This window comes from Oryza sativa, chromosome 3, assembly GCF_034140825.1.
Source record: "Oryza sativa Japonica Group chromosome 3, ASM3414082v1".
NCBI lineage: Eukaryota > Viridiplantae > Streptophyta > Magnoliopsida > Poales > Poaceae > Oryza > Oryza sativa.
This window is the reverse complement of record NC_089037.1, coordinates 35082382-35106419: the sequence shown is the minus strand read 5'-3', so window position 1 is coordinate 35106419 and position 24038 is coordinate 35082382. Positions and strand designations below refer to the sequence as shown.

The window sequence follows — 24038 nt, the reverse complement described above, 5'->3', positions numbered from 1 at the left end:
GCCAGGGGGGGAGGTTGTAGATACACATCGTAACGGGCCAAGTGCTATGGCCGCTGCTCATCTCTCCAAAAGGATTCATGCCATCCGTACTCAAACCAAACCGTATGTTTCGTGCGTCCTTTCCAAATTCTTTAAATTTTCTGTCGATGTTTCGCCATTGCGAACCATCGGCGGGGTGTCTCAGCATCCCGTCCTGTTGACGCTCTTCAGCATGCCATCGCAACATTCTAGCATTCCCCTTGTTCCTGAACAAACGCCTTAGCCGTGGTATTATAGGGAAATACCACATCACCTTAGCAGGAATTCTCTTCTTTGTTAGCTGCCCGTCAACTTCTCCTGGATCGTCCCGTCTAATCTTGTATCGTAGTGCTTTGCAAACAGGGCATGCTTCTAGGTTCTCATACTCCTCACCGCGATATAGGATACAATCGTTCGGACATGCGTGAATCTTATGAACTTCCAGTCCTAACGGGCAGACTATCTTCTTAGCCTCGTACGTTGTCTCGGGCAATTTGTTTCCCCCCGGAAGAATGTTCTTGACGAGTTTCAATAAATCGCCAAATGCCTTGTCACTAACCCCATTTTTTGCCTTCCATTGCAACAACTCCAGAGTGGTATCCAACTTTTTGTGCCCCTGCTCGCAACCTGGGTACAACGAAGTTCTGTGGTCCTCCAACATTTTGTCCAATTTATGGGCCTCCTTTTCACTTTCGCAGTCCTCCCTAGCGTCCTGCAACATCTGACCAAGATCATCCGCAACGTCGTTACCATCAGCAGCTATTTCCTCCTCGCCCGTTTGATTTCCTTCAAATCCAACATACTGAGCAAAGTCCGGAATATTGTCGTCTTCCACTTCATCTTCTTCCATTTCAACACCTTGCTCTCCGTGGGATGTCCAACAATTATAGCTTGGCATGAACCCCGACTCAAACAAGTGGAAATGAATAGTCCTGGATGCAGAATACTCCTTCTGATTCTTACACTTATTGCATGGACAACAAATAAAACCCCTTTGCCTGTTAGCTTCGGCCACTCTTAAAAAATAGTGCACGCCGTCAATAAACTCTTTGGACCGCCGGTCAGCGTACATCCATTGCCGATCCATCTACATGAGTCAAAAAAACCGTACACAAATAATTATTCTTACAATAATGACAGTCATACAATAATTATAAGATATCTTTATTCATACAAAAATCATAAAATATTACACCAAATAATTCTTAAAAACTATTTGTAAAGTTTTAAACTAATTTTAATGTGTTTTACTTCTTTTAATTTTCATTTTAGTTTGTTTTCTATTATTTAAGATTAACTTTCACTAGAGTTTTCCTTCTCAACTATTTTATAAAACATTGTTTAGCAAATGAACTAAATTTCTATATATTCTTTCTTCCCCACACACATTTTCTCTCTCATCAACTTACAACTAAATTTTGGAGACAAAAAAAGTGTGCAAAACATAGGTGCAAATGTAGTATGACAAAAAAAAACATTGGAGGATGAAGTTGTAAACCTTTTAGGCACCTCCGATTTGTATGTAATCACCAAAATAAATTCAATAGAAATTTTGGCATGACCTCCCCTCTTTTTTGAAGAAATTTTGAAGCTTGCTCGGGCAGCTGGAGGAGGAAGAAGACATATATATAGGGGTGGGACTTTAGTCCCGGTTGGTAGCACCAACCGGGGCTAAAGATCACCGGGATCTTTAGTCCCGGTTGGTATTACCAACCGGGACTAAAGTTACGATCTTTAGTCCCGGTTGGTGTTACCAACCGGGACTAAAGATCCCGGGGGGCCTGACAGGCCCTGACAGCATTCGAACCGGGACTAAAGATGATCTTTAGTCCCGGTTGGTAACACAAACCGGGACTAAAGATCAAATATGCCCATTACCCTTTTGAACCGGGACTAAAGATCATCTTTAGCCCCGGTTTTTATTGCATCCGGGACTATTGTGGAAATCGGCCGACCGATGAAAGATGGTTTCTCCACCAGTGGTATTATCTGGTGGATTCTGGTTACCCGTTACGTGAAGGTTATATGTGCCCATATCGCAAGACGAGATATCATTTGAAGCAGTTTGATACCAAAGGTCCTGAAAATTTGCATGAGATTTTTAACTACCACCATTCTTGTCTACGGAATGTAGTTGAACGCTCATTTGGGGTTCTGAAGAGTAAATGGCAGATTCTAAAGGGCATACCGTTTTATCCTATGGAGAAACAATCAAAGATTATCGTAGCATGCTTCGCGTTGCACAATTTTGCAATGGACAACAAAGAACCTGACATGGATGTGCACGATGTGTTTGGTGAGGACAAGTACCTTTGCAGGTTAGGTCAACAAATTGGCTCAACCCACAATTGGCTAGCGGCGACAGCCGATGATGATATTGGCACTGTTCGTGATTGGATTGCAGCTGGACTTTATGGTTTTGTATGAATTGGTAAGTTTTTTGCTTAATGGTATGTAACAATAGTTGGTGGGAAGTAATAGAATGTAACAATATAAATTAGTTTGATCTTCTCGTTGCAATTGTGTATACTGAAGCTATGTTTGTGTTTGATTGATTTTGCAGTGCACATGACCCTTCTTGACGTAGGAGTTAGTAGTTATTGTTCTATGATAGCCCTAGTTTGAAAGTTTTGTTCTGTAGTATACACTCTCCACTAACAGGGTTAAACTTTTCACCAAATTTGTGTTACAGGGCACATTAATGCTCCAGTGGATCCATGGTTCCTCACAATTGGCTTTGAAAATTACTTATGTTGTCAGTAAGAGGGGTTTGCTAGAGTAAATCCATTTGAGCTGTGTTGGACTTTCAATTATAAGATGCTTGTACCCGAGCGCTAATTGCTTTCAATTTGTCCATGCTGCTGTATGTAATTATGAAGGACCAAGCTATGTTCACTGTACAATGGTGGCCTGTTAAGATGTTTGAGCTGATCTTGATCTTATCGTTTTGTACTGTGTTAAGTGGAATATTTTGTAACTTTGTATTGTTCGTAACGTATTTGCTAGAACAGTATAGTGCCTTACTCTTACATTCAAGTCAACTAAAATTGTGCTCATATACTTATTTGTTTAATTTTTCCTTCCAGGGAGTGATCTAAGAGTGATCTTATACTTATTTGTTTAAATTTTTCCTACAAATATACATGTATCCTGTAACACAATTGTATGCAATATGGAAAAAAGGCAAATGCCCAAACCCAAAATTTTCCAATAGAAGAGGCAAAATGATGTTTTTACTTTTATATTCCTTCTTTTCAGTTTTGGTCCATGTGTCTTGATCTGATGTGTGTTTTTGATTCAATTAGCTATCTGCATTTTGGCGCCAAATTGGTTGCCGCCAATGTCATGTTTTGAATGTGCAGAGCAGCTGCTTGGTTGCTGCTGCAGCCACTGTAGCTGCTGCGAGCTGGCTCAATCACAAACGATCAGGCCCATAAACTTTCAACTTTTTTTCTTCAAACTTCTAATTTTAGTCAAACTTCTAATTTCAGCTTGGAACTAAAGACACCCTTAGAGTGAACTTGTTCCTCCCGCTCGTGAGCGTAGAGCCGCCGCCCACGCGGAGGCAGCTAGCTAGGCCACATTGCCATCTGGGTCGCCTGGTCATCCTGCCAGCCCACATGCACAGCATCCTTGCACGCACTGGACCTGGTGCCCAAGCAAAGCCCAAGTTCCACGAGCCCACATCCTGGGCTACTCCTGTTCCTCCCTCGCAGCAGCCCACCAGCTAGGCCGTCGGTCAAGCTGGCGTCACCCAGTCCGCCGTGGGGCCGCTCAGCTGGTCTCTCGACGTCATGGCGCCACTACCGCCTCCCCTCTCTCAGCCAGTGTCGCGACGAAGCCGCCGAGGCAGCTGTTGCCTGTTGCATAGCCTCGCTTTTTCACCTCTTAATTTCTCTCTCTCTCTCTCTCTCGGTCGAGCACCTCGCCGGCATGACTGCAATCTTGGTCTCCCTTCCCCTCCCCCAATGCACCATGCCAGCTAGCTCCAGAAGCCTTCGCGCGTAGTGGAGATCGCTGACGTCGCCGGAATCCGAAGGCCGCCTCACCATTGCCTCTCTCCAGCACGTCGCCACCGGCCACTCGCCAGCCCGTGCCCATAAAGTAGACCAAGAACACCCCTCCTTCCGACGCTCTCTTCTTCCTAGCCACTCAACCACAGCTCACGCCTTCGTCTTCTTCCTCGGGCGAACGCCGGGCAAGCCCGCCTCGACGGCGACGCATCCAGGATCCTCCATCCCCGCCGTCTCGCCATCGAGTTCCTGGTGCTACGCTGGTCCAGAAGCGCCACCTTCGAAGCCCGACCGCTCCCTCCGCCGGAACGGAATCCCCCTTCTCGCCGACGCCGGCCGTTCCCCTCCACAAAGGTGTGAGCTCCGCCGCCATGTCGCGCCGCCGCGTCGCAAGGGCACAACGGTTGGCGAAACCGAATGTGCACCCCCACATAAAGCTTTACACCTCTGGAACTTCAAAATCTTTACACCCTATGCTCCTCCAGTTTGGATCCAAGAGATATTTTTTTAGCTCTCTCTTAAATAGTCTAAATAACTTAAAAAGATCAAAAGGGTGAACTATTTGAGGGCTATTTGAAAATAACCCACCAAAAAAATTATCCCATTCAAGAGGTGCTAATTGGGGCTATTTCGGGTGGTGCCCACTGAAAAAATGTTTTTTTTTCTCTCTATCTCTCTCCATGGGAAGGTACATTAGGCTAAATAGTTCTCAAAATAACCCACCCTTGAATCAAATAACTTAGGACTATTTTATTGAATGACAATTTTCTTGTATTAAAAAATAGCTCTCAAAATAACTTTTGGCTAGTTCTCCAAACAGGGCCTATGTGATGTTACATTAAACACCTACTAATTATGGATTAATTAGGTTTAAAAAATTCATCTGTTGGATTAGCTCTTATCTATACAATTAGTATTATTATTGGGACATTTAACTCCGTGCCACTTTTAAGATGTGACAATTAATTATTTGCCACTCGCTGTTTATTACATGTGGGTCCTCATATGTATATGATATGTGGCTCCAGTGGTAAATAATTTAACACTACTTGTAAGAGTGACAAATAGTTAATTATTCCATTATTATTAGTCTATGCTTAACAGTTCAAATTAGTGTCAAGCATTTAATGTGAGATTTAATGTGAGAGGAGGTTAACACCTGGAGACAAACACCCAAATCTTCCGTGGGCCCGCCACAATTATAAAAGGACCACTTGCTTCTCTTCTTCTCTTCCTCAGACACTCCTCCTTCCCTCCCATCTTTTGTCTCCCTTCTCCTTCCATCCCATCAATGGCGGTTGCCGTGCGCACCGCAAAAATTTTTGAAGGGAAGGACCCAGTAAGATGGCTTAGCAATCTGTATGATTTCTACAACAAAGCCGCGAAGCCGGAGCAGGGGGAGTCAGGCGGCGGCGCCGACGAGCACCAGCGCCGCGTTGCCGAGGTGCTTGAGGCGCTCCGCCTCCCTCCTGTCGAGGCGGTGAAGTTGCGCGAAGTGCTCGAAGGGCACCGACTCCCAGACGATCCAGCGCCGCCGTCGTGGATGGAGTTTATCGAGGTTCCTTCACCTCCCCCAAATCTCGAGTACGGCGTCGACCTCACAAACTACCTCGGCGCCGTCGGCGACGAGCCAGAGCAGACATGGTGGGCTGCGCTTGCGGCTCATCGCTGGGTTTTTCTGTTTGGCGGGTTAGCCATTCTCGGGCTCTTTGGGTATGGCGTTTACTGGATGATAAAGCGGAGAAATCGCCGTGGAGAGGCGGCTCCACCCGGAGCAACCGGAGCGGATCCTCCAGACAATCCTCCTCCGGCCACCGCAGCAGCATCTGTTCAGGGGGGAGCAGATTCTCCGGCGCGCGGTGGACGTGGATCTCCACCACCAGCAAGCGAGCCCCCAGGAGGCGCGACTTCACTCGACGAGGAGGATGTTCCTCCTCAAGAGGTAACGTTCCGTAGCGCCGTCTAGTAGTGAACCTGTGAACTTGTGATGTGATCCGGTGCGATGGCGCCGACGGGTTTCAGAGAGCTATGCGTGTGCTTGTGATTTGGTGGGTTGCATTTGAATGAATTGTTGTGATTGATTGTGTGCTCGGTGCAGGTGTACCCTGAGGGGACTCAATTCATGATCCTGTTGTTCGAGAGGCCGATCATCTACGATGTCCGAGCCCGCCCCAACCTCGTCGAGAGCACTTCTGGAAGCCGTGATCTCCAGATGGTAAAATTCTGCTGTTGCACTTGGGGTTTGTGACTAGGTTATGTCGTTGAGATGATCATTTGTAGCATGTAGAAGGTGATCTGTTGGTTGTGATTTGCAAATGTTAGCAAAGTTGTGTGTGGAATGATCTTGTTGTGCTTGCTTAATCACTTAATTTGGGTCCCTATACTAGGACTTGTCGCTAAGTGATTCTTGTATGTAAGATGCTGCTTTGTTGGGTATATCTGAACTGCTTAGCATTTTCATTATGTGCTTAGCATTTTGAGCATGTGGGTGGTTTGTTACATTGGTTTAGAACCAACACTGATGTGTGATGTGTGTGATTAGCATTGCAATGTGTGTTATGCTTTGCATGCAATGGAGGCAGTACACTTTTTTTTTGACAGGCATTTAAATTCCGATTCCTCACAACTTAAAACTCTTATTGACCATACAAATTGGTTTGCTCATGTGTACATGTGTGCAAATTTCTTGTTTTATACCTTTGAATTCAAAGTAACATTGGTAGAGGTCAGTACCAACACATTTTTAGTTTGATACAATTTGATAACTTGGATAGGTGAAAATTGGTCTTCGTGTCCTTACAAGACCGTTACCAGAGAAGCTACCAACCATCTACAGGTCCCTGGGGGAGAATTTCAATGAGAGAGTTTTGCCTTCAATCATTCATGAAACACTCAAAGCGGTGGTTGCGCAGTACAATGCCAGTCAGCTAATCACACAGAGAGAGGTACTGTCATCATATCTATCTGTGTTTAAATATCTAATATGTTTCCATGGTATGCTATGCTAGTTTAAGAGCTAATATAGTAGGATATTTAGTTTAAGAGTTAATATAGTAGGATATATGCTAATAATTACTCCTTTATCCAACACAGGCTGTGAGCAGGGAGATTAGGAAGATCCTGACAGAGAGGGCTAGCAACTTCAACATTGCTCTGGATGATGTGTCCATCACAAGTCTCAGCTTTGGAAAAGAGTTCACCCATGCAATTGAAGCCAAGCAGGTTGCTGCACAAGAAGCTGAGCGTGCAAAAGTTCATTGTTGAGAAGGCTGAACAAGACAAGAGGAGTGCGATCATCAGAGCACAGGTAAGCAAAGATGCAATGGATTATTGCTGGTTTAGATGGCTTTCACCATATTCTTTGATAAGTTTACTACCTGTAGTTTTAGTGACAATTGTTAAGACATCAATGGCACTGTTTATTTCTTCATTGTTTCATATATTTTACTACCTATAGTTTTAGTGACAATTGTTAAGACATATCAATGGCACTGTTCATTTCATCATTGTTTTATATATTTCATTGTGTTTGGTGTGGGTTGAGTCTGACTGTGAGGTCTGCTTTGAACAGGGTGAGGCTAAGAGTGCACAGCTGATTGGTGAGGCGATTAACAACAACCCTGCCTTCCTCGCTCTCCGACAGATTGAAGCTGCCAGGGAGATCTCTCACACCATGGCAAGGTCAAACAACAAGGTGTATCTGGATTCCAAGGACCTCTTGCTTGGGCTCCAGCAGCTGAATGTGGACAGCAAAAACAAGAAGTGAAACAGTTTCTTGTCATCAGATGATCATAACAGTTTCTGATCATCAGTTGATCATTGTTGGTTTTCTCCATGGGAGAGTACTGAGAAAATCGCGTAGTCTTTAGCTTATGTCAGAAAAGGTTATCTGGTTTAGGAACTGAGATCAACAGGTGGCATCCTTTTTCATCATTGCATTTGAAGGAGTACTCGCAAGTGAAGTGGAGGTTATCATTTTTGCTGCTGTAAAAAATATAACTTGAATGCTCTATTCGATATCTTAGTTGCCATGGCCACTTTGCCAGTCCGTCTTTGTTATTTTGAGTTCTGTCGCGGTAACGCAGGCTGTGCCTCTAACATCTGGCTTGCTACATTTCATGCATGTTTCCTAATTCCTCTGCTAACTAGGCAGCAATGAGCATCGTATGGCTAGAACTTAACTGCCATTTTTTAAAATCGATCGGGGATGGTGTAAGTTCTGAATAAAAATGGGTGAAATCTAAATGTATGTTGATACAGGGCTGCAAGGAGATGAGGTGATGAATCGATGAAGGCACAAGGCAGGCTGCCCTGCAGGTGCTTGTTCAGCTGCAGCATTGGTGAATGGTGATGTCTAAGATTGAAATGTTACTACTAGAAAATGGGCTCTCTCCTTAATCTCCGTGGAGAACTTTAGAAGTTCAAAGTTTACTTTTAAGACGGATACAGAAGAAACCATTTAGAAATGCGCCCATCACTTCCTGCCATTCGGCATCCTGCGTGCGATTGTTTTCACTCCGTTGTATATGCTCAGACAATGTGAAAAAAAAGACCGACTATTCGCGTCCTGTTTTTTTTTTTAAAAAAAGAACCCGCTAAGTGTTGTAGTTCTAGTCATTGCTGATGAGAACGGCCGTAACGTGACACGTGAGCTACCTGATATACCCCCTTCTTCATCTACCAGCCCACTCAACTGCTTACTCGAGTGATGGATCCTTTGACTCTTTGAATAAATTTCTCCAAAACTTAAATAAAAGGAGCTTATGTAGACAATTTTCTGGTACAACAATATTTATATAACCACGTGGCGTGTCAAACTTTCTCACCATGGCTTTTTTTTTTCCAAAAAAATGGTTTCCTACCCACTCCAACTTAAAGTAAATTTATTTTTTTCTGTCTTCAACGTTTCCGTCGTCCGTCTCATTTAAAAACTTTATGAAAAATTAGAAAAATAAATAACGCATAAAGTATTATTCACATTTTATTATGAAATAAAATAAAAGTATTAGTTATAATTTTTTTTAAATAAGATATACAATTAAATGTTGAAATAAAAAACGAATTACGTTGGGACGGAGGGTGTACCATTCAACCACGCTCTCACTATATTTATGAGCATTTGTTTCGGTTTTTCGCATCCCTTTTGATCGATCGGAGCAGCTGGTCCTGGTAGGCGGTAGCCATGAGGACAAAGACGTTTGTGTTGTTCCCGTCTCTGGGGCGTCGGCCACCTCAACCCCATGGTGGAGATGGCCAAGCACCTGCGCCGCCGCGGCCTCGCCGTCGTCGTCGTCGCGGTGATCGACCCGCCCGACAACGACGCCACCTCGGCCGACGCGACGGCGCGCCTCGCCGCGGCCAACCCGTCCATCACGTTCCGCCTCCTGCCGGCGCCGCCCAGCCCGGACGCCGGCGCGCATCCGGCCAGGCGCGCCCTCGACACGCTCCGCGCCTGGGCCAATCCCGTGCTCCGGGAGTTCCTCCGCTCGCTGCCCGACGCCGTCGACGCCCTCTTGCTCGACGTCGCGGCCTACTTCTTCTTCCCCTCCGGGGCCAGCGCCCTCGCCGCCTTGCTCCACCTCCCGTATTACTACCCCGAAGCATGTGGAAATTTCGGCAGCAAAACACGAAACACGCCGCACGGCGCCTGCTCGCCTGCAACCAGGCCGAGGCTCGCCACGACCGCCGCGACGTCGTGGCGCGAGAGCCGCGCTGCGGCGACGTCATCCTCGCCGCCCCTCCGCCCGCAACGACGGAGCTGCGGACGCTAGCTGGACTGTTTCATGAGTCAGAAGGGCCGGGTTTCTCGGCGGTGTCGCGTCTGTGTTCTCTGTGGAGACTGGAGAGGCGCCACGTGGACGCGTATTTCTCTGTTCGACCCGTTCTCCGGCGTCCTCTTCGAAGCCGGCGCGCTCTGACTCCGTTGGCGAGGGGACGGAGCAAGGCGGAGTGGAGGAAGAAGGACGTGCCGAGCCGTACTTGTGTTGTCCCAGCCCAATGCGCTACGGCTCGACTCCGATATGATATCGACTTGACTTGTCAATGGACTCTATACTCCATAGTCCATACGGCCTAGCCTAGCTTTCCCAGCCTAGCTATCGTCGCCGCATCGTTCGATATACCAGTAGTAGTACAAGGTTAGTTCTTTCATCCCGTCTCTTCATCTTTGTTTCGATTTTAGGAATTATTTGCCTTCGTGTTTGAGATTAATCGATGTAGTTATCTTGCTGGATGATTTGATTTAAGCATGACAGCCTGCGAGCCCCGTACCCGGCCGCTGCGTGGTTAATTAGGTTGATCACCTCTAATTATATAGCATTTGCTCGCACAACCGCACCGAATCTACAATACAATCTCTTCACCGTATTGGAAGCGGCATCTATGGTCGATCGGCCAATTAGACCAGACGGTCACTCCATGAATTAATTTAACACTATCCGTGGAGTTGTACGGATATGCTTGGAACAAACCGAGAAACTAATAAATACTTCCTCCGTTAAAAAAAAACCCAAACCTTACCCTACGTTCTTTTACAACGGAGGGAGTTAACATCCTCGGAAAAATTTTCCTTTCGCCACTCAATCCAGTAGATTTTCTCTTCTACCATCAGAATTCAGATTTTCTCTTTTTTACCATTGTTCCGTCCACCGCTTGTTTTCATTTACCACTTCCGTTCAGTCAAACTTAATTGACCGCCATGTGCAGCAGTGGAAGACCAAATTGCCCCCAACATTGTCAGCGGGGCCTCCCAAAATTGGTCACTGCATGTGGACCAAACATGTTATGAACTATCCCAAATGCTTCAAGATGTGAATGCATGCATTCGATCTAATCATGAGTTGTGAAATAGTTTCACCTTGTGACATAAGAAGAATGAGCAGGTGCGACTAAGTGTGATTAAATACTCCATCCATTTCATATTATACAATGTTACTCTAAGTTTGACTTACTCTATAGGAAAAAATAGTAATATTTACAACCCTAACATAGTTCCATTAAATCTATAATTAAATAAATTTTTATAATATATTAGTCTTAGGTTAAAAATATTACTACTTTTTTCTACAAAATTAGTCAAACTTAGAGTAACATTTGATTCTTATTCTGTGATGAACAATTGGCATATGTGATTATTGGTTTTGATATTTGGAGAATTTTGGATTAGTGGTTTTGGATGATTGGATTTTGTCTAGTCTGGTCAGACCGTACAGGTGTTGCCGGTCAGACCGGCGCTATACGAGCGGTCAAACTGGCTTGCCCGCGGTCTGACCGGCCGACGCTGTGTCGGTTTCGGTTTCGGGTTGTTTCTTTGGATATCCGAGTTTGTTTCATGTTTATGGCTTCTAGATGGATACTATACGTATGTGATACTGTTGTTTGCTAATAATGAGTCAAGTTGGTGATAGCTTGGTCTCGGAATATGGTTTCTTTGTTTAATTCATATGTAGGTGACTCGACGCCTCGGGATAGTATTTGCGGTGATAGACCGGGAGTTGGCTTGGTGGTAAGACAATGTCCGTGATGGTCAGATATCATACGGGATACTTAGGCTAGAGTTGATGCACGTGGTTGGTGAAGATTCCATATGGTATACGATGGAGGTATTGTGTGCATATGGGATGTGGAGTCGAATTCGGAAGGAGTCCAAATTTGGTATGTTTGGTTATGTAAAGTTTGTTTCTTATATGAGAAGGTTTCCTAGGTGGTTTAGGACTTTGAGTATGAGTTTGGTTCGTGGCTTTAGGCTGCCTACCTCATGTATAAATAAAGAGGGAAGGCGTGGCTTCCCGGTATCTCTTTTGTGTCGCTTTTTAAAGCGTTATATTGATAGTTTAGTTAGGGTTTCGAGTTTAGTTGAGATTTTTGTAAGGAGTGCTGTTGTTGCACTTTGTAAACACAGAGAGAAGTAATAAAGTTGTCATCTACTTCGAGAGTTCTGCGATTTGTGTTTTCTTGGGTGCAGCGGTCCAACCGGCGAAACACCACCGGTCAGACCGACGGCATCGGACCGGTCAGAACGGTGGAGGATCGGCGGTCAGACCGGCGACCGCGTCGACAGGCAGAGGCGACTTTGGGACGTTCGGACCGAGTGATTTACACCGGTCAGACCGGCGGCACAGGCGCGGTCAGACCGGCGGATCAACCTCGGTCAGACCGATTTCATCGATTTGAGGGTAACTTTTATTTCCGCTAAAAGTTTTTGGGTTTTTGGGTATACCAACCATTCACCCCCCTCTGGTTGGCTTAGTTCTTGTGATTCGATCCTACAAGTGGTATCAGAGCCTTGTTTTCTTCTTTGGATTTTAACCGATCTAGAGTTTTTTTGCCATGGCTAACAAATTTTCAACTAAGCCCCATGTTTTCGATGGAACGGATTTTGCTTTTTGGTGTGATAAGATGCAATCTTACATTATGGCTGAATATTATGATGTTTGGCAAAAAGTTGCACAGCCATATGAAATTCCTGAACAGATTGACACTGTTGCTTTGAAAACTGAGTTTAATAACAATTGCAAAGCTCGTAATATTCTTTTGAGTGAAATTTCTCGTTCGGATTTTGATCGTGTTTCGCATCTTAAAACTGCCAATGAGATTTGTAACGCTTTGAAAAATTTTCATCAAGGAACTTCTAATATTAAAGAACTTCGTCGTGATCTTTTAAAAAATGAATACGTTAAATTTGAGATGAAACCTAGAGAAGCTTTAGATGATTATCTTTCTAGATTCAACAAAAGTTTGAGTGATCTTAGATCTTTTGATTCTTCTTATAACACAAATTATTCACAATTTGAGATTTCTCGTCACTTTTGAATGGTCTTGACATGTCTATTTGGGAGATGAAAGTTACATCAATTCAGGAGTCTGTTGATATGTCTACTTTGACTTTGGATTCGCTTTACACAAAACTCAAAACTCATGAGATGAATATTCTTACTCGTAAAGTTGATTCTAACTCTAGTGCTTTGGTTTCTTCTTTGACTTCTTTGAATGTTGGTGTTTCTTCATCGAGTTCTACTGTTTTTGCTTTATTTAATGCCATGTTCGATGAGCAACTCAAACAGTTCGAGGAGGACTTGGTTTTGGTTTCTAACAGATTTTTTCGAGCTATGAACAATGTCAGGAACAGGAAAAGAGGAGGTCCTAATCGTTGCTTCGAGTGTGGTGCACTTGATCATCTTCGTTCGTATTGCCCTAAGCTTGGGAGAAGCAAGAAGGAAGACAATGGTAGAGTCAAGGAGGATGAAGTGGACAAGAAGAAGATGACGAAGGAGAAGAAGAAGAATTGCATGCAGATGCTAATCCAAGAACTCATAAGAGTTTTTGATGAATCGGAAGATGAAGATGAGAGCAAAGGTAAGCAAGTTGTTGATTTAGCTTTTATTGCTTGTAATGCAAATTCTGATGTTGATGAATCTGATAGTGATAGTGAAGAAAAGCTTAGTTATGATCAATTAGAACGTGCTGCTTACAAATTTGCTGAAAAACTTTAAACATGTTCTATTAGGCTTGATGAGAAAAATCACACTATTGAGATTCTAAATGCTGAAATTGATAGATTAAAGTCTTCGATTCCTAATGATGATGAATGTAAATCTTGTGAAGTTTTATTTTCTGAAATTAATGCTTTACGAGATGTCAATTCTGTTAATTGCTTGAAATTGGAATCTGAGATTGAAAAATCTAAAAAATTGGAATTTTCTTTTGCTCTTGGATTTGCTTTACATGCTCGTGTTGTTGATGAATTGATTTTGACAAAGAACGTTTTGAAAAAAAATACAAAGTTGCTTTTTGTGCAAGTTTTTTTGTTCAATGCTTCATGTGCAAATAGGGCTTTACAAAACAAAGATGCTTTGATTTATCAAGATTGCTCAAAGTGTATTTTGAATGAGATGAAGTTGAAAGGTGCTTTAGGGCGGGTTAAACACATGGAAGATATTGTTAAACAAGATGAGGAATTTTCTCGCTCAACTTGTAGAAAACAAAAAGGTCTTTTGGATGCTTGCAAAAATTGTGCTACTCTTACTCAAGAGGTTTCTTACTTAAAAAGTTCTTTGCAAAGATTTTCTGATGGTAAAAAGAACCTCAACATGATTCTTGATCAATCCAAGGTTAGCACACACAACCGTGGTTTAGGTTTTGATTCTTATACTTATCATACTAGACACCCTCCTATTATTTTAGGTGCTGCTAGAAAAGGTGAAATTTTGGTTGAATCTGAGCCTAAAAACACTGTGTTTAAATCTGCTGGCATCATGTCTACTTTGAATGCATCTTCTTCAAAATCAAATGTTGTGCATGCAGTTGCTACTTGTGTTGCAAAACCATGAATTTCAAAACCATCTACTTCACAAACTTGTCGTGAGAAGTACACTTGTTCTTTTTGTGGAAAAGATGGACATTTAGTTGGTTTTTGTTTTCGACTTGCCCGTAAACAGAAAAAAGACAGAGAAATTGCTTTTGCAAAACGACGATGGCAAAAATCGAGTTTTGGTTCACGGAGCACGGTCAGATCGACAAGGACCAGTCGGTCAGACCGGCCGGCAGTCAGACCGCAGGTGTATCGGCGGTCAGACTGGCTGCCTGCTAGGCCCGGTCAGACCGTAGGTACAGCGGCGGTCAGTCTGGCCTTAGGGCAGTTTTGTGCATAATTCAAATCGGACTCCTGTGAAGCGTCCAGGTAAGTTTTCAGGTAAGTCTGATTCTGATTTTATAAGTGCATATGTACCTACTGGTTCCACTGGTCGTGTGACTCAATATTGGATTCCAAAATTTCTTATTTCTAACCCCAACACGGAGGCCTCGACATCTTCTCTTTCGTAGGTATTTTGGTGGCATACTCCCCATGAGTGTTCAATGTTGAGATGATGATTGCTTAAAGGTTTATTTGTCTCTAGCATAGCTTGTATGTATTCTAGTCTTTTTATGAGGCTTAGATATTGCTTTTAAGTGAGATGATGCATGACACTTAAATTCTATACTTGAATTAAGGAACTATGCAATATTGATGCTAGCATATGGTTTGATTTGTAAATGCTTTATATATATGCTTTATTGAATTGCTATTCCTCAAATAGCTTTTAAATGCTCATTGTGCAAAGAGAATAAAATTTTCTATGTGAGAAAAAAATGAATACCGAATCCTTGGAAACAGTCTTGACGATAATGACGTATTCGATGTGAGCAAAAATAATAGGTGCCGAATCCTTGGAAACAGTCTTGATGACAAGGACGTACCCGGAATAATTGAGAGAAAAATATGAGCAAAAAGGCTAAAATAAAAGTTAAAAATTCTCTTGGTTGTTTTAAAGCTAAATTTGAGAAAGAGTGATAAATGCAATAGGTATATATGTATAGTGTTTATTCTTCAACCTATGTGCTTGTAAAGATGTTGTATTATAAATCATATGAAATCATGAATTATGATTGTTGATTTGATCTTAATTGTAATATTTTTGGTTCATGATTATACTCTAATGCATGCTTGCTATGATATGGATGGGTTCATCTTCTTTTTATTGCAACTCATGACTTGATATGCTTTATGTATGCTAAGCTCTTGAATATAAATGAACATAATTCCTATGCTTGATGAAATCATTGTCAAAAGGGGGAGAAGAAAAGAGTTTTTGAAGAGAAGCATGTTTTTTGATTCACGGGGGAAATTTCTTTCTTTTCAAAAGTGAGAGAAGTTTTCTTTTGGATTTTTGAGCACGATGTGTACGTTTGTACGAAGTGTGCTTTTTACCACTTTTGTTTTTATTTTTCCAAACAACAAAACATTTTTGATGGGTTTGCCAATGTGTTCATCATGGGGGAGATTGTAAGGTCAACGTGTGTTTTGATTCTTATTCTGTGATGAACAATTGGCATATGTGATTATTGGTTTTGATATTTGGAGAATATTGGATTAGTGGTTTTGGATGATTGGATTTTGTCTGGTCCGGTCATACCGTGCATGTGTTGCCGGTCAGACCGGCGCTATGCGAGCGGTCAGACCGGCTTGCCCGCGGTCTGACCGGCCGACACTGTGTCGGTTTCGGTTTCGGGTTGTTTCTTTGGATATCCGAGTTTGTTTCATGTTTATGGCTTCTAGATAGATACTATACTTATGTGATACTATTGTTTGCTAACAATGAGTCAAGTTGGTGATAGCTTGGTCTTGGAATATGGTTTCTTTGTTTGATTCATATGTAGGTGACTCGATGCCTCAGGATAGTATTTGCGGTGATGGACCGGGAGTTGGCTTGGTGGTAAGACGATGTCCGTGGTGGTCAGATATCATGTGGGATACTTAGGCTAGAGTTGATGCACGTGGTTGGTGAAGATTCCATATGGCATACGATGGAGGTATTGTGTGCGTATGGGATGTGGAGTCGAATTTGGAAGGAGTCCAAATTTGGTATGTTTGGTTATGTAAAGTTTGTTTCTTATACGAGAAGGTTTCCTAGGTGGTTTAGGACTTCGAGTATGAGTTTGGTTCGTGGCTTTAGGCTGCCTACCTCATGTATAAATAGAGAGGGAGGGCGTGGGCTCCCGGTATCTCTTTTGTGTTGCTTTTCAAAGCGTTGTGTTGATAGTTTAGTTAGGGTTTCGAGTTTTGTCGAGATTTTTGTAAGGAGTGCTGTTGTTGCACTTTGTAAACACAGAGAGAAGTAATAAAGTTGTCATCTACTTCGGGAGTTCTTCGATTTGTGTTTTCTCAGGTGCGGCGGTCCAACCGGCGAAACACCATCGGTCAGACCGATGGCATCTGACCGGTCAGACCGGTGGAGGAGCGGTGGTCAGACCGGCGACGGCGTCGACAGGCAGAGGCGACTTTGGGACGTTCGGACCGAGTGATCTACATCGGTCAGACCGGCGGCACAAGCGCGGTCAGACCGGCGGATCAACCTCGGTCAGACCGATTTCATCGATTTGAGGGTAACTTTTATTTCCGCTAAAAGTTTATAGGTTTTTGGGTATACCAACCATCCACCTCCCCCTCTGGTTGGCTTAGTTCTTTTGATTCGATACTACAAGAGTAGTTTGACTTTGACTAAAGTTAAAACGTCTTATAACCTGAAACGGAGGGATTAGTTCATAATCACATTCACATCCATTACCAAGTCTGATAATATTGATGTTAACAAGGACATAGCATCTAGATCCATTCACAAATAGTCGCAAAATACCAAGTCAGTCTGATAGTTTAGCGTTAGAATAAGACATGTAGCAAAAGAATGCCCGTGGCAGGCAACTTCACAGGTTGCCGGATTACATCACATGATCATTTAACTCCTTAATCTAAAGCTAGCAGCTTCCTGCTCCTAGTACCAAAAGCTGGGCTTTCAGGAAGTGCAGGTGAGAGAAGATGAGCTTGTGCCGGTGATGAAGTACTTCCACTCGCCATAGTTGCTTCCCTAGTTGTTGTAGTCAACTCAAGATGATTTTCTCTAACATTCAGTAAGAAAAGTATAAGCAGTGGGATTGAACAAACGCTTGGAACATTCAGTTGCTAAAATAAATGTACCTTGCCATTGTCTACAAGAGCAAGTCCTATCCTTCAAGTTGATAGTATGACCCCACTCTTCAACTTCTCCATTCTTGTGTATTGTTTTGCCATGCACTTCTGCCTCATCGTCAAAACTCCTGAAAACTTCATAATTCAAATCTTTTTGTCTTGGCATTTAAATCCTTTATGACAGATGGTAGTATCAAATGCCCTTCAAATTTCATTCCAATTCTTCTTCTCAAATCCATCTTAACCATTATCTTCTGTCTCATCCTATATATTAGATCAACCACTGGTAATCCTTTTATATCCTTGATCATATTATTAAAACTCTCAGCCAAATTGTTAGTGACATAGTCAACTTTTGATAATTCAGAGAATAGAGATCTACTCCACAAGTGAGGATGATTGTCATGCAGCCACTTTATTGCCTTTGCATTAGTGGCAATCTTAGATATATGTTGATCATATCTCTTTTTGCTATAAGAGTATGCAGCTGGCCATAAATTGTCATCAAATACTTTCCCCTTAAATTTCTTGTTAAAGTTTTCAACTAGGTGCCTCATGCATTCTCTGTGTTCAGCAAATCTAAAGACATTGCCTATTGCAGTTTCAAGCCCCTTTCCTGCATCAGTGTGTATTACTAGACCTGGTTTGTTTCCAATGACAGCTTGCAAGTTCTCCATGAACCACTTCCAACTTTCAGTGTTTTCAGATTCTAAAATTCCATAAGCAACTATAAATAACCAATTATATATGGCCATCCAGTGCACAGGCTGCTGCTATGTGCAGGGATAATTGGCACGTCAGGGATAATGTTCATTAAAAATATACTAATCACAATGACTTTATCAATGCTATGTGCGTCAAACATGTTCATCAAGTCAGCATCACACAACACATCACAATATGTTTTCTTGTCACTGTCAAAGTATTTTACTGTTGCAAATTCGTCAGCACCCCACGGGTACTTGTTGCATATGTCATCAAGTAGATCCTTGTAATTTGTCAAATCCTTGTCTACCACCATATTGAAGGATAAACCACCACCAGAAACATCCGTTTTGCCTTCTTACCCTCCATTAAACAGCTAGATCAAGTACTCACATCGATTTCTTGGCTCGATTTGAAAACAAAATGGAGTTTTGGGGAGGGATTTGCTAGGACAAAGCAAATTAACTAGGGCTAGGGATTGGAGGGGACTGAGCTGTATCGTTGCTTGAGAAGGGGAGCACGAGCTATTATTTATATAGAGAGAGGGGGGACAACAAGATGCCTGCCCCACAGCAAGATGGCCTACGTGTAGTGACTAGTTTTGAGAGGCCCCGCCGGCAGCGCCTAGGGGGCAATTTGGTCCTCCACTGCTGCACATGACAGTCAACTAGGTTTGACTGGACGGAAGTGGCAAAATAAAACAAGAGGTGGATGGAACGGTGGTAGAAAGGAGATTAGCTGAATTCTGATGGTAGAAGAGAGAAATCGACTGCATTGAGTGGCAAAAGGAAAATTTTCCCTATATCCTACCATCCCGGCGGCGAACGCCTTGACCAGTTGATCCCGTGCATGAATTGAAGTGGTGCAGATCCGGCTGCTGCCACGTACGTGATGGTTGACACGCTGAGCAAGAACTGATCATGCAGAGCGGGAGAAACGTACGATACCGAGGCCAGCTAGTCCTTCAACATAAGGCAAATTTTGTTACATTATATCGTGACTTCACGGTTTTAGCCTCACGGATACCGCACGAAGTGATTTCTGGAGAATACACCCTCAAAATGTGAATATTTGCTGGTGGACACCGTATCCATAAAAATAATAATTTCTGGGTAGGGATGAGAGAGAAATCGCGTGAAATATCAAAAATGCCATTGGACCCACATGTCAACTCGGGTGGGGATGAGAGAGAAATTGCGTGAAATATCAAAAGTGCCATTGGGCCCACATGTCAACTCTGCTATTCCTCTCTCTCTGAGACGGCAGCAACAGGGAACGGCGGCGGCGACGAGGAACCCGTGGACCGGTGCCGAGTGGTCCCGTACCAGCGGAGGCGGTGGCATAAGGCTCGGGTGTCGCCGCGGCATCCCCGCACGCGTTCCTCCTCGCCGCGGCCTCTGCTCGGGCGACACGGCGGGCGTCTCCGCACGCGTTCCTCCTTGTCGCCGTCGCAAGCAAAGGTAGCGCCGTGGCGTTCCACACCTTGCTACTGGGATCCCACACGAAGCACTAGATCACGCCGGCCTCAGTCAGCACGAGGCAGGAGAAGGGGGCGGCGGCGGAGAAGGCATAGGCGATCTCCGTCAGGCTTGACCACCACCTGGTTCGCAAACATGGACGAGTACGACGCCATCTCCGGGACGCCGCTGAACCACATCCCGTTCCACTGCCCCGTGCGATACTTCTTGTCGGCACTGCGCCACGAGATGTTGTCCAGTAGCCTTCTCGTGTCCATCACGCGGCGGCAATCCCCCATCATCAGGTCGTCGGGCGCGCCCCACGACGTGAGGGACCACTCGGTGCCGGTCCGTGGGTTCCTGCCGAGCCTCATGCAGCCGCCACCGCCGTAACACCGTTCCGTGTTGCTGCCACATGAGAGAGAGGGGAATAGCAGAGCTAACATGTGGGTCTAAGGGCACTTTTGACATTTCACGCGATTTCTCTCTCCTCCCCATCTGAAAATTATTATTTTAGTGAGTGCAGTGTGCATATACAACTTGTAAGAGTGTCTTCCAACTTTTGAGAGTCTCCCCCAAAAATCACTTCGTGCGGTGTCTGTGCACTAAAACCGCGAAGTCACGATGTCTTGTAGCAAAATTTGCCTTAACATAACGATCGAGCGCCTTGAATGATAATGTGTTTAGTTTCCTTCAAACTTTCAAAAATTCGTCACATCAAATATTTAGACACATGCATGAAGTATTAAATATGGACGAAAAAAACCAATTGCACAACTAATTACGCCATGATTTGATAATGTGGTGTTACAGTAAACATTTACTAATGACGGATTAATTAGGTTTAATAAATTCATCTCGCAGTTTACATGCGGAATCTGTAATTTATTTTGTTATTAGTCTATGTTTAATACTTTAAATGTGTATCTGTATACATCAATTTTTTTTTTGAAGGAGTAAGTAAGGGTGTGTTTATTTCACGTCAAAATTGGAACTTTGGTTGAAATTGAAACGATGTGACGAAAAAGTTGAGAGTTTGTGTGTAGGAAAATTTTGATGTGATGAAAAAGTTGAAAGTTTGAAGAAAAATTTATAAACTAAACCAGGTCTAATTAGGCCTGAATCGGCAATGCCTCCACGACATCCGACGGGAGGGACGGCCAGGTCGGGGGAAGGACGACGAAGCCAAGCTAGGGGGACAGCACAATATAATGGCAGCCTAGTCCGGATCGAAACGGAGTTAGGATCTGCTCTTTCGCTTTGCGTTGGCGGCGCAACGGCCTACACCGTGTCCTACTTGTGCTGGCGCAGTCCGATATGGTTTAGGTTTAGTCCATACGGCCTATATACGCTGCAGCTTGCACCGGCTGGGTGCCCAATTAATTAACCAGACAACCACGGTAGCCGCCGCATATCGTCCCCGCACCGCATCGTTCCATAGTTTTCCCCTTTTCTTTTCCTCGCAACTACAAGGTTATCTTTTCCATCTCTTCTCTTTGATATTTGTTTCGATTTTAGGAATTATTCACCTTCTTCTTGTTTATTAAGATTAGTTGATGTACTATCTCCGTTTTATATTTCAAGTTGTTTTAACTTTTTTATAGAACACACCTCTTTAACTTTAACTAAGTTTAAAGAAAAATATAGAAACTTTTTAAATATAAAATAAAGAATCTAAAATATATTAAATATATTTAATGTTAGATTTACTATATGGGAACATGTGGGGGGAGAGATCGCATGCGAGGAGGAAATGAGCGGAGGGATTAGATTTATGTTTCTGTAGTTGGTACTACCTCCGTCCCTTATAAATTATAATTCTAGCTCTCAGGTTTTGTCTTACAAAAATTGTAATTCTAATCACGTGAGATCCAAAAATTTATTAATCTAAATATGTTTCCTTATGGTCTCCCAGCCTTCCATCTCACAATCTTCTTTTTAATCTAAATATGTTTTCTTAATTGTCACAAACTTCCTTTTAATCAATTTTATATATGGAATGTGTGCATGTATTGGGTTTATTAAATAAGGTCATTGTGGTCATTTTTCCAATCCTACTATTTTGTACTAAATTAGCTATAAGTGTAATTTATATGGGACGGAGGTAGTAGTTATGTGATTGGATCCACTTTTTATTATTGGGAGCTGTAATTTAAAATATCGATCTTTTGGTGATAAAAATCTATTTACACCATAAAATCAAATTAGGAATTCCAAAACAGAATTTTAGAGAGAGATTTTTGGATACCTATTCGGCATGCTCTGAGCCCCCATTTCTGAATATTACTACCATAAAATCAGATCAGCAGTTTTCATATTCTACAAAAAAAAACTCGAATATTAGGGAAGGACCTAATATCAAATAATTAGAAGGGGTGAGGCTTTAAACCCAGATCGTCTAGCCCACCTAGCTGGAAGACCCCTGAGCATTTCTCAGTTTTCCTATTCTACAACCAAAAGCACATAAGAAAAACACGATCACACGGGATCAAATTTTGTTTAGGATTCCAAAACAAAATTTTAGCGATGAAATTTAGTCAATCTCTCAGTGATGCTCTAACACAATCAGACTATTTTTAGGTTTTACAAAACAAAATTTTAGGGATGAAATTTAGCCAATCTCTAACACAATCAGACTAGTAGTACTTATACCTATGCTTGGCTGTGTTGATGTAGAGGCTGGGTTTTTAATCTATTATTAAAAAAAAATACTTATACCTATGCACTTTTTTTTCGTAGGATGCCTCATCTGGGAGACCGGGAAGCAGGATACGGAATTAAAGTCTTTACGGAGCTTGGATATCTCGCGTCCGTCGTTGGAGGAATATACTTCAGTCGGAGATCTCAAGAACTATTTCAACGTTTTGGTACCCCACGATCGCTAACCGGTCTATTAGTAACATGGGGTCTAGGATGTGCTTTCTTGGGAATGAACCTAACGTATTTAGTTGTAGACAAAATCAATCCACATTATGCGCGGCCCTGGAGAACTAGAATATAATTATGAAAGATTGTGTTAGCCGTAAGCTAGCCATGCATGATTCTGGCTCTTTCCATAAATATCATCTATGTAATAATACCTTTTTTTCTACATATGCAAAGTGTTCCATATAACTCATTATATTGCTATAAAAAAACTAATATTATATCATGTTATTAACTAGTTATAATTCGACCTGTGTTCCCACTAGTTTTTTTCTTTAATATATCGGTTTGTTTAAACGATCCACACCAAACACTGAAGTTTCATATTTATTGATATAGTAGAAAAAAAATATATGATTACAAACAGTAAGAGGTCATAACCAGGAGAAAACAAAAACACACCACAACCACACGTTGGTAGCTCCTCACACAACCCAAGAGAAGCCACTAGCACCAAAGCCGATTGCCGCTAGGCCTACAAAAAAGGCCACAAACACCCTCTCACACCTACACCTTACAGAAGATTATCGACGAGTTTTCGGTTATCCTCATGAAGAATGGTTGAGGAAAGGGAGAGGGCGAGAGAAAAAGGTCAATTCATGCCTCGCCTCAACCTGATGATGACAACCAAAAACTGTCGGCGACCAAACTGAGACAACACAGTAAAGGCGAGGAATATGACCTCCTAGACAACGCCTTTAAGGAGGTTATAAAACCTTAACCGTCTGTTGACGACCAAATTTGGTAAGTTGTGAACCAGGTTCGATATTAGGATTAAGGCGGATTCGATAAAGAGATAGATTCGAAGAACAGAGTGTGCATCGGCTACGAAGACATCGGTTGGAGTATGCATCGGTTGAGATGGATCGGACAGAGGACAGCCGATACAGCCGATAAAGGTGATGCAGCCGATTCCAATGACGATGGTTTCAGAGATGCTTCTAGAATAGTTTAATGTGCTTCAGGAGGATTGCCACGATGGAGATAAAGCTCTCAGAATAGGCAATTGTATCTATTAATTAGGATATTTTGTGTAATTTTCTTAGAGATATGTTTGGGCAAAAGTCTGCCACGAAGATTTATGGTATCTTAGAGTTTGTTAGAGATAAGTGTCGTATCCGGCAAGGATATATCTTGTATCTCGGGTATAAATAGAGCCCGAATCCCATGTAATCAATGAACAACAGTTCAATATAATCTCGGCGCATCGCCACCCTTTTACTTTTGTTTTATTTCGACGAGTTCTTACTTTCGGGTTGAGCTGCATCGATTCGATCTTCAACTAGAGGTAAATTTGTTATGGCGGCTTGCGTTCTCAGGGTTAATGCTTCCATCTTTATGATACTTTAATCCTGTTTATGTAATTCGTCGAGTTATCTTATACATCTTGCAATCTCTATTAGTTGCGTTATATAACTT

General features: G+C 42.7%; 1 protein-coding gene and 1 pseudogene across 1 annotated transcript; both read left to right on the top strand.

Moving 5' to 3' along the window:
- The first annotated feature begins 5270 nt into the window (after positions 1-5270).
- LOC107276464 (prohibitin-2, mitochondrial-like) lies at positions 5271-8079 on the top strand (annotated as a pseudogene).
- Positions 8080-9271: 1192 nt separating this feature from the next.
- Positions 9272-9802, top strand: LOC107275408 (UDP-glycosyltransferase 88B1). The gene has a single exon (XM_015774181.1). The coding sequence runs from the start codon at positions 9272-9274 to the stop codon at positions 9800-9802; it is 531 nt and encodes a 176-aa protein (XP_015629667.1).
- Positions 9803-24038: the final 14236 nt, after the last annotated feature.

What these genes read in the sequence shown, in the direction of transcription:
- LOC107275408 (XM_015774181.1), top strand. Translation starts at nt 9,272, where the DNA reads ATGGTGGAGATGGCCAAGCACCTGCGCCGCCGCGGCCTCGCCGTCGTC.